General features: G+C 44.2%; 1 protein-coding gene across 1 annotated transcript in view; it reads left to right on the top strand.

The window, feature by feature from the left end:
- The first annotated feature begins 230 nt into the window (after positions 1–230).
- Positions 231–11,420, top strand: part of LOC139576178 (chromodomain Y-like protein 2) — a 34,255-nt gene continuing 23,065 nt past the window's right edge. The window contains exons 1-2 of the mRNA XM_071401932.1: positions 231–625; positions 10,609–11,272. Of these exons, the coding sequence (XP_071258033.1) occupies positions 599–625; positions 10,609–11,272 (691 nt within the window). The 5' untranslated portion in view covers positions 231–598. The remainder of the gene's footprint in view (positions 626–10,608; positions 11,273–11,420) is intronic.

Raw genomic sequence — 11,420 nt, 5'->3', positions numbered from 1 at the left:
TAACATTTAATGTGAAAAAATTGCAGTAAAATGGAAGAAGGCAATATGTTTACTATAATGTGCAATGACAGTTCTTTAATAAAATGTACTACATTGCATACATCCCAATAACACATGTGCTAAGTGAAATTGATTCTAAAACCAATTAGTTCTTCAAATGATCGTCTCAATTCAACTGGACAGACAGGAAAGCAAATTGGACTCATTTGGTGTCCCTCAACGGAAGACGTCTATTCATCAGCCATTTGGTTCATGGAGATTGGGCTACCTCTACAGCACAGACAGCGCAGGGGACTGGAGCACATTTCACACATGATTACGTTCATACGTTGACTAATTTCAGTCATCCACTCCGCACTGAATAAACAGCACCGCCCCAATCTCCCCTTGGTTGTTTGTTTTAAGTGAAGAGCGATCCATCGCAGAGCGCCGGGCTCGATTGACACTGTCTGATGATCTGCTACTGCGGCTGGCTCAGAATAACAAGGCTGCTCGCTAATACCTGTGTATCGGGGCTTTCGCCAAAACACCGAGCGAATAGGATCCAAAAAAGCCAACAAGGCAAGCAAGAACGCCGCGCCGCCGAAGTCCGCACCACATGATGGCTTCGGGAGACCTTTACGAGGTACTGTGAAACCATGTCTAAGCGACATACTCTGTAGTATTGACGAATACTGGAATTAGGAAGTAAGGGGAGGTCCTCGTTTATGGTGAAAAAACGAAGTCCTAAACCCTTTAACAGGCGTAACTAACCAACCCTCTCGAGAAGATGAGGCTCGTCTTTTTTTCGATGTGCCTCGGCGACTTTTGTATCGGGTGAATTGTATAGAGTTGTGAGTGTTCGAGTTCGCGATAAGATCATAAAATATAAACTCCCTATCGGTCGCGCTTGTTGAAAGTCATGATAAAGTGACAAGAGGACTAAACGGAGACGTTAAATTGCTCCAGACGGGTGATGTTTAGGGAAGGTGCGCATGCCAGAGGATAGGCAATGTATTATTAGCCTAGCAAACATTTAGTGGAGGTGACAACAATGTAGTGGAGAAGCTTCGATGGAGTTATTGTGGTTTAACTAGATGATGCATGTGTCATGCCAGAATGTGCGCCTCAACAATTCCGGGGCGAAAAGTTTGCTACATGTTGGGTGATGGATGGATGGAATAGCCTAGAAGGTCTCGATGATTACGCGCACATCCCACTGGGCACATACGTCAGTTCAACGTCTAGTTTTGATTTAGGCCTAGATTTGGTTGAGTTTTCAACCAACGTGAATTCAACGTAAAATCAATGACATGGTGCATTTTTTTGTTGGATTTAGGTTAAAAGTTGGGTGAATAAAGATGCCCTTATGTTGATGACTTTTTGCAAATCCAGTTCTCCACGTTGATTCAACGTCATCACATTGCTTTTCGGGGGTGGAAATTATGTGGAAACAACGTTGATTCAACCAGTTTTGGCCCAATGGGGGTGGCATGACTTTTATGGTGATAGATTGACCAAGATGTTGGCAGCAATAAGTACAGTCTTCCATGCTTGTATTGTGCTTATTGTTGACAATGTTGCTGACTCCAACTCTTCTTTATTGGAGGAGTGGTGTCATGCGACCATGTTTCAGTTTCTTTTCACCATGGCCTATACCAGTTGCACTACAAGGTCATAAACTAGTTGGATTGCCTGGTCATCACCAGATAGGTAAATAAGTTGCCTTGCACTTGACCTATTGTGTGGCATGTCACCATCAACTGTTGACCAGGTTGACATTAGTGCTTGTTCTCAGCTGTGAGCTATTTCCTGTGGTTTGTTGTCATAACTAAAATGTGTGCTTTCCTCTGATTTATTGGCTAGGAATTCTCTGTGACATTGTTTCACTATTGCTTTGAGAAATGGTTTAGTCAGTTGAAATGGCTTCTGAAAATATACCCGTCTGACTGTTTTCCTTAGGCTGTAGTGATTTATTATAATTCTTATTCATTACATTTACATTTGAGTCATTTAGCAGATGCTCTTATCCAGAGCGACTTACAGGAGTGAGTGCATACATTTTCATACTGACCCCCCTTGGGAATCGAACCCACAACCCTGGTGTAGCAACCGCCATGCTCTACCAATTGAGCCATTAGTAATAACAAGTCATTTTTAGTCATTAGGAATAACATTGTCATAAGGCCTACATTTCCTGTGTTTGCTGACATAGTTGGAAAATGTGCATGTCCACTTTCCACCAAATACTCCTCTTCAGGTGTTTGAATCCATATTCATTTTAATCGTTGCACCGTAAAAAACCTTTAAAAAACAATGCAGTAATGAGAAATGCACTTAAATGATGGGAGGTCTGTTGCTCTGTATAACCTAACAAGCCCAGGTCACATTTCATATGGCATATTAATTGGCTACAATGTAAATGTGCAATTTCTGACTGTCAAAATGGTGGCGATCACTTATTGAAATTGACAGTTAGCACATGTTCCTTCTGGAAGTGCCTTTTTTGCACATAGATCTGTGTATTCCAGTAAGCGAGGAGGTGAGGTGAACTGGTTCAATCACATGTGGTAATACAAGTATGAGAGGAAGACTTCACTATCAATAGTGTCCCTCTGTATGACTCATGAATTGGATTCAGGAAATGTAGGCCTGTAAGTGTGTTACATGTGAAGGTGTGTTTAGGCTACCTAACAGACTGTAGGACTATGATACACTTCGTTTAGAAGAATTAAGAAGCTATGATGTGCCGAAGAGGAATTTGAACTGTAGTTTTTACTTTCCAATTAGGAACTACAACATCTAGGCCTATACACCCAGTTAAATGCCATGCAAGTTGAATCAAAATGATCTGAATCAAATTTGAAACATTGAAGAGCTCAGAATTATTGATATTTCAAGATCATGTCTCAACTTAGTGAAATTAAGTTTTCAGAGGAATATCTTTGAAATATAATAGGCCTATGATTGTACAATTATGCTACTTTCTTATGCACCATCACTCAAACATTAATCTCTCTGTTTCTCTCTCTCTGCTTCTCTTTCTGCTTCTCTCTGTCCACACACACACACACTCTCTCTCTCTCGCTCTCACACACACACACACACTCATTTTATGTTCTCCTTCTCCATATCTCATATTGATTGAGATGGTCTGGTCTATTCAAATGGCCACCTACACTAGATGCCCCAAGCTCCAATGTCACAGAACACCTGCAGTTCTGCTAAATCCTCTGCTGTGTGACTGAGCAGCAGTAATCCTATGGATTAGCAATAGATAGGCTATATTTAGGAGTTTGTGTTATGTTATCAAGAAATGCATGATATGATGTAGGGAAATATGAATATTCTGTTATAGAAATAAATCACATTTGTACGCCTCCAGAAAATGTCATGAAAGTGGTCATGGAGTGAGCTAAATTAGAACCTTTTGATTAGTCAGCAAGTGATATAAATATTGTTCAACTTGATGAGCTGTCAAGGTGCAGCTGAAATAATCATCAGTTCATTATTCTCTTCATTTCAAATTCATAAAGTAATCAAGTTGTTAACCATCAACATGCAGCCTTTATCAGCACAATTGAAAGACACAACACACGACCACAAGTTCTTGTTCAAAACAAACGTAGTTGTAACTGGCCATTGGGAGCGGTGGAGAGAGACTGGAGGAAACGGGGTGACCTCGCAGGGGGAAACATGAGGGCAATAAACTATGCATTGCATGGGAGATATACAGCACTTAATGGGTCGCCAAATACACTGAAGCTGTCTCAGAGACAGTATACTCACAATGTGTTCTTTGAGTCTTCAAGCCCATTGCTTAATTTGAGATTTGGCTTCTTTCATGAATTCGGTGTTCACCAACAAACATAAATGTCAATTTAATTGTAGAAGGACTAAATTAACCCCTATGACAACCTTTAAACTGCAGTACTCATCCCTGGAAGACCTCAGTGTGTTCCTGCTATACCTAGGCTCTGGGTACTGTGAACAGGATGCTCAGGACAGGCATCTCCCCCTCCACTGATTCCCTGCCAGCTCATAGTCATGTATTGTGTGTGTTGTTGAACCCCTCTCCAACTCACTCCCCTTGTCTGTTTTACTAACCTGAGGAAGGAGAGTGTTTTCTCTCTGAAGTCGGCTTTGATCTGGTTAGTGTGACAGTGCGCGGGGAGGTAAGCATCATAATCGTCTCTTCATGACATCCCTGCTGCTCGCCCATCTTAGGTTGTTTAGTCATACTAATGTGCACAGCACCTTGGGTGGCAGGAGCATTTGTCACTGCTGGAGCTCAACAGCTCCACATCCACACCTAAAGCCTTTAACATTAAACATTCTCCTGATAGCCTAGTTGGAATGCAGAGGGAATAGAGGAGGTGTGTGTGTGTGTGTATTTATATTTTGTTTCTCGTGTTTATGTCCACTTGTCTGCAAATGTGCACGTAATCAGTGTTTCTTGGCTTGTGACTCCTATTGAATAGTTGGTGAACAGGCATACAGAAATAATCAATTTGGAAGTAAGAACCCAGCAGGGTGACATGTCAGGTCCGGCCACTAACAATGGACCTTATGTCAGAGTGAGAAAGAGGATGTTACGGTCTCATTACACCAGCCCAACTGTGTGTGTGTCTGTGTATATGCATGCACGGGTGTGTGTGTGTGTGCTACTGAGATTGAACGTCTGCCCCCTGCTGATTGTCCCCCTTGGGGGTGGTCATTGTCAGAAGGAGCAGACTGGCCAGGGCCACCATGGCGCTGTAAGAAGCAGCTGGCTCCAGGGAATGAGGTGAAGACTCCACAGCACAAGTCTCTTTAATATATCTCCTCTCTCTGGTAATGAGCAAGCTGGGCACAAACCACCATTCAGGCTCAATATGATACACTGTGTACAGTGCATTTGGAAAGTATTCAGACCCCTTCACTGTTTCCACATTTTGTTACGTTACAGCCTTATTCTAAAATGTATTAAGTAAATAAAAATCCTCATCAATCGACACACAATTTCCCAGAATGCCAAAGCGAAAACAGGTTTAGACATTTTTGCAAATTTATAAAAAATAAAAAAACAATACCTTATTTACATAAGTATTCAGACTCTTTGTTATGAGACTCTAAATTGATCATCCTTCAGATGTTTCTACAACTTGATTGGAGTCCACCTGGGGTAAATTAAATTGATTGGACATGATTTGGAAAGGCACACACCTGTCTATATAAGGTCCCACAGTTGACAGTGCATGACAGAGCAAAAAAACAAGCCATGAAGTCGAAGAAATTGTCCGTAGAACTCTGAGACAGAATTGTGTCGAGCCACAGATATGGGGAAGGGTACCAAAAAATGTTCCGCGGCATTGAAGGTACTCAAGAACACAGTGGCCTCCATCATTCTTAAATGGAAGAAGTTTGGAACCACCAAGACTATTTCTAGAACTGTCCTCCTGGTCAAACTGAGCAATCGGGGGAGAAGGGCCTTGGTCAGAGAGGTGACCAAGAACACGATGGTTACTCTGACAGAGCTCATCTGTGGAGATGGGAGAACCTTCCAGAAGGACAACCATCTGTGCAGCACCACCAATTAGGCCTTTATGGTAGATTGGCCAGGCAGGAGCCACTCCTCAATAAAAGGCACATGACAGTCCGCTTGGAGTTTGCCAAAAGGCACCTAAAGGACTCTCAGACCATGAGAAACAAGATTCTCTGGTCTGATGAAACCAAGATTGAATTCTTTGGCCTGAATGCCAAGTGTCACATATGGAGGAAACCAGGCACAGCTCATCACCTGGCCAATACCATCCCTACGGTGAAGCATGGTGATGGCAGCATCATGCTGTGGGGATGTTTTTCAGCGGCAGGGACTGGGAGACTAGTCAGGATCGAGGGAAAGATGAACTGAGCAAAGTAGAGATATCCTTGATGAAAACCTGCTCCAGAGCACTCAGGACCTCAGACTGGGGTTCACCTTCCAACAGGACAACGACCCAAAGCACACAGCCAAGACAATGGAGGAGTGGCTTCGGGACAAGTCTCTGAATGTCCTTGAGTGGCCCAGCCAGCGCCCGGACTTGAACCTGATCGAACATCTCTGGAGAGACCTGAAAATAGCTCTGCAGAGCTTGAGAGGATCTGCAGAGAAGAATGGGTGAAACTCCCCAAATACAGGTGTGCCAAGCTTGTAGCGTCATACCCAAGAATCAAGGCTGTAATCGCTGCCATAGGTGCTTCAACAAAGTACCGAGTAAAGGGTCTGAATGCTTATGTAAATGTCATATTTCATTATTTTTTGTGTGTGTAAATTTGCCAACATTTTAAAAAAAAACTGTTTTTGCTTTGTCATTATGGGGTATGGTGTGTAGATTGGGGGGTCTTTAATCCATTTTAGAATAAGGCTGTAATGTAACAAATTGTGGAAAAAGTGGGGTCTGAATACTTTCTGAATGCACTGTAACTGTTATACACAGGCCAGCATAGTATCAATGTGGAGCGGCTCTGTATTTATATGTACCTGTTGCTCATCCCATCACTGTCTGGTAATGGGCAGATGGCCATTTGGGCTCAGTGTCCTACTATGTGTTAATGGGCGTGCTGGGAGGCAGACGGCCATTCCGGCTTTCTGTGTGTGTGTGTTACACAGATGTGTATGTCGTGTTGAGCTCTGCTCGCTCTCTTCTGTGTGGGAGTAAATTACTACTTTTTGTTACTCCTTTTTTCTTTTAAAAAGGCATTTCATTACACTCTCCTCTGTACACACACACACACACACACACACACACACACACACACACACACACTGCCCCTCCCACCTTCGATGCGAGGGCTAAGTCAAGCTCCATTGAAGTCATGTGGGTGGGAGGATGTTTTCTAAAGGAAAGGAGAAAAGCATTTGAACTGGAGGCAGGCAGCTACATAGCTAGTTGGGAGGGTAAAGTATAGTAGCCAGACTGATGTCTACATGCTCCTTCGTGTGGGAGTCTGCTTGTCTTCCCACAGCATGTCATCCGCAGCATTGTGTATGAGACCACTAAACACCAAGGAAATGCTGGGGCTAAATGGCAGGGCAATTCCATCTGGTACAAGGTCAACTGCTGAAGAAAAACAACTCTTGGCAAGTTGTGAGGTTGTGTGATGAATGGAGGACTGGATCAAGAAATGGATTGCAGTATAAAACAGACTCTGTTCTCTATAAAACGCCCCCTTTCCAAAACTAATTTGGTTTCTATCTTTGTTGTACTGTCAGAGAACAACCTAGGTCAACAGTTCACGTTAGTAGCTGACAATCAGTGTACTGTATATTCATTTGCAAACGAAGAGCCCATCACAGATTATTGAAAGAGGAGATCATAGATATCGAGTTGTCTAATAACACACTTGAATTCTACAGTGTGTGGCTTCCTAAATGTGATAATAAAGATTGAATGAGCCTATTATTGCTTTTCTGCAGCATGTAATGATGGTTATTGGAATAAAGCATGAATGGCTACAGAGAACCTCAGTGAGGTCCCTGAAGCATCACGGTCTGCTGCTAGTTTCTCCAGTGCCATTATCAACTGCTTCCATGAGAACAGGAGATCTAGGGGGAAGGTCCCTCCTGAGATGATGTGGTGGAGGGCGTGAGAGAGCTGCTGTCAACCAATTAGGCTTGTTTCTGTCTGCTTGGTCTCTGGGGGAGGACATGCAACAGGAGAACACCTGTACTACACGCACATCTATACACACATGAACATACTCCGAAAACAGAATGTTATACAGAATAATATAGACCACTGAAAGGGTCATGACCCATGACCCAGAGAACATAACCTTTATTATGCATCCGGGTGTCTGTGTGTAGAATGGAGAAAGCTCCCCTTGACTATTTGTATTCTGTGGTCATTCATAATGGCTCTGTCAAATGTCGTGTGTGTGTGTGTGTGTGTGTGTGACCATGAATATCCACAGTCATATTTAAGGGTTCTCCATGATAGCAGCCTACATGTCAGCCTATGGGTTCTTATCTCCTTCCCACAGTGGGTCCTACTGTATCTGCCACCGGCAAGACGTTACAAATGTACTTTTAGGAATCAACTATCCCCGGAAGCCGAGAGACATACACTACATGACACCACTACAAAAGTATGTGGACACCTGCTTGTTGGACATCTCATTCCAGAATCATGGGCATTAACATGGGAGTTGGACCTCGCTTTGTACACATGGGCATTGTCATGCTGAAACAGGAAAGGGCCTTCCCCAAACTGTTGCCACAAAGTTAGAGGCAAAGAATTGTCTAGAATGTCATTGTATGCTGTAGCGTTAAGATTTCCCTTCACTGGAACTAAGGGGCCTAGTCCGAACCATGAAAAACAGCCCTAGTCCATTATTCCTCCTCCACCAAACTTTACAGTTGGCACTATGCATTGGGGCACATTCTCCTGGCATCCGCCAAACCCAGATTAATCCGTCAGACTGCCAGATGGTGAAGTGTTATTCATCACTCCGGAGAACGCGTTTCCACTGCCCCAGAGTCCAATAGCGGCAATCTTTACACCACTCCAGCCGACACTTGGCATTGCGCATGGTGATCTTAGGCTTGTGTACGGCTGCTCGGCCATGGAAACCCATTTCATGAAGCTCCCGACGAACAGTTCTTGTGCTGACGTTGGTTCCAGAGGCAGTTTGGACCTCTGTAGTGAGTGTTGCCACTGAGGACAGACAATTTTTGCGAGCTGTGCGCTCCAGCACTCGCCAGTCCTGTTCTGTGAGCTTGTGTGGCCTACCACTTCACGGCTGAGCCGTTGTTGCTCTTAAACATTTTCCCTTCACAATAACAGCACTTACAGTTGACCGCGGCAGCTCTAGCAGGGCAGAAATTTGACAAACTGACTTGTTGGGAAAGGTGGCATGCTATGACGGTGCCACATTGAAAGTCACTGAGCTCTTCAGCAAGGCCATTCTTCTGCCAATGTTTGTCTATGCAGATTGCATGGCTGTGTTCTAGATTGTATACACCTGTCAACAACGGGTGTGGCTGAAATAGCCAAATCCACTCATTTGAAGAGGTGTCCGCATACATTTGCATATGTCTAAGTAATTCATGAAGTTATCTGTGCTAGAATAGTCTGAGATGTTAAGTTTTACTCTAATTTTGAATGGAGATGAGATATGCTGCCCTGAAGTTCCCAGCTCTCTGGAGTTGGTACTATTGGCCGGCTTGAGTAGTGTTAATTTAGAATTTAGGAAGAAGAAGTGCTTTGTGCTTGTGTCTGTAGCTTATACTGTAAGTGTCTATATGTCACCTTTGAAACAGATTCTTCCCCTTCAGAGATCCTTCTGTTTAGTCAGGGGTGTGTGTGTGTGTGTGTGTACTATTCCACTGACTTCTACTCTTTATCAGTACATTTGTGTTCCTCTGCCAGTCCTTCTGTGTTGGAGCCAGGATGGAATTGCTTCTATTGTTGGTCTTTCTGTTTGTGTGTGTGCTGTTCTTATTGAGTCTGTCTGTGTCAGTCTACACTTTAAGGTATGTGATTTGTATTATTTGTGTTTTCCAGATATAGCCGCTGAACATTGAACGCTTCCTCGTTGGTAATGGACTTGTTCGGTGCTACCAAACATGGTCTCCATCATTACCAGCTCTCCTGAGTAGTTATTGTGTATTTGAGAATATGTCAAAAACACCCTGCCTGTCTGTTACACAATGGACAAACTAGACTGTAGTGTAGGCATTATAATCACCCATTTCATTTCATGTTTCTAAAACAATGAAATCTCTCAAGTGAATGAGAAAGTGCCCATTGCTTTCAGACAGCAGTTTGGAGTCACGCTTCTCACTTGTCTATAGGCACGACATGGCTTTCACCTCGAAGTGATTATTAAATAGTTTGACAACCCTGTTTGGAAGCTTTCAAATGATATCAAACCCAACTGTTTATCTTTTTTCAGTGATGAAACATGGATGTATCATGGTAGGGTGGGTATGCAAAAGGGGTCAACTTTGAGCACCTTTATCTCCTGAATGTTTTGGCAATTATGTCAAGCAAGTCACTTTCTGACCACTTCTACCATGGGCAAACATGCATGGAAGGTTTCGTTCAAATCCAAAGTGGGGCAGTCAGAAAGTGATTGAATCCATATAGAACTACCCGTATGCCAAAATACTCAGTCTGTCAGCTCCACATTTGACATTATTGAAGTTACAAACTTGAAATGTACCACTCTGACTTGATGATCAATCCTCTATCATCATCCACAGAACAGATATCTGGTTCATCTGTATGGTGTGATCACAGTGCTGCTCCCATTGTTCCTCTCCTACATCTCCCATAACCGCTCTCTCTAACGCATGGTGAGAGCTTGCCTATCAGCACAGCAATTCCAGAACAGAATCACTGGTTATGCTAACATTAAAGAGGAGAGATTCAAAGTGGAGCTCTAACCTGGTCAGATTTGATTTACATCCCTATTACACATGCTTACTAGAGAATGTCATGGTGACAGGTGGTATTTTTTAATCTGATTTGAAATCATTACAAATGGTATCGTGTGCAAATTTATGAATGCATCGCCAAGAAACTGATAGGTATTTATTAGGTAAGGATAATGTCATTGAATTGTGATCATGTCTGACTCTCTTTCTTGATTTTCTCCCTCTAGGTGGAGCGGATCATGGACAAGCGGCGCAACAAGAAGGGCAAGTGGGAGTACCTGATCCGGTGGAAGGGTTACGGCAGCAAGGAGGACACCTGGGAGCCCGAGCACCACCTGCTGCACTGTGAGGAGTTCATCGACGGCCTGCATCTGCACACCCAACACAAACGACCCAAACCCCCCAAGCTGCCCCCCGGGACGGCAGGGGGACCGTGGAGGCCGGGAGGGCCCCCAGGGGGGGTTGGACCACACCTCCTATCCGCCCGTCCTCCCGCCCCAGACACCCCGAGAGCACGAGCAGAGGCACGTAAGAAGAAAAGGACTAGTGTTAGTCCAGGGTCCGGGGTTAATCCTGAGGCAGGAGTAAGGGAGGGCATGGGTTTGGGGGTTGGTACTGGAGCTTCTCAGAAGCAGAAGAAGGTGAGCGGAGGAGGAGCGGGGGGGAAGCATGTCTCTCCACACAGGATGACCAAAGCTATGCCGTACAAGGCTCCTCCGGGGGGACTGCAGTTTGTGCCCCCGGTAAGGGCCCCTCATAACGGACTACAGAATGGAGAGATGGACCCTGTCCTGTACCGGGCAGCAGCCGGGACACACAGACTGACCCATGACAAAGAGAGGGTGATGGGGGGCATGGAAACCTCCGGGACACCGCTGGTCAATGAACTAGGTAAGTGACGCACTCTGGATGGTGTATATATACCTTTATTATAGATAGTTGGACCATGAGTTTGTCCTGGCCAAGTGACCTGGCCAGGAAACATTCGGGCCCCTAGCTATTGATTGAATGAACATGTGCAGAGAACTCTAGGATTTCT

This window comes from Salvelinus alpinus, chromosome 5, assembly GCF_045679555.1.
Source record: "Salvelinus alpinus chromosome 5, SLU_Salpinus.1, whole genome shotgun sequence".
Lineage (NCBI taxonomy): Eukaryota > Metazoa > Chordata > Actinopteri > Salmoniformes > Salmonidae > Salvelinus > Salvelinus alpinus.
The sequence above is the reverse complement of the archived record's forward strand: the minus strand, read 5'-3'. Positions and strand labels throughout refer to the sequence as shown.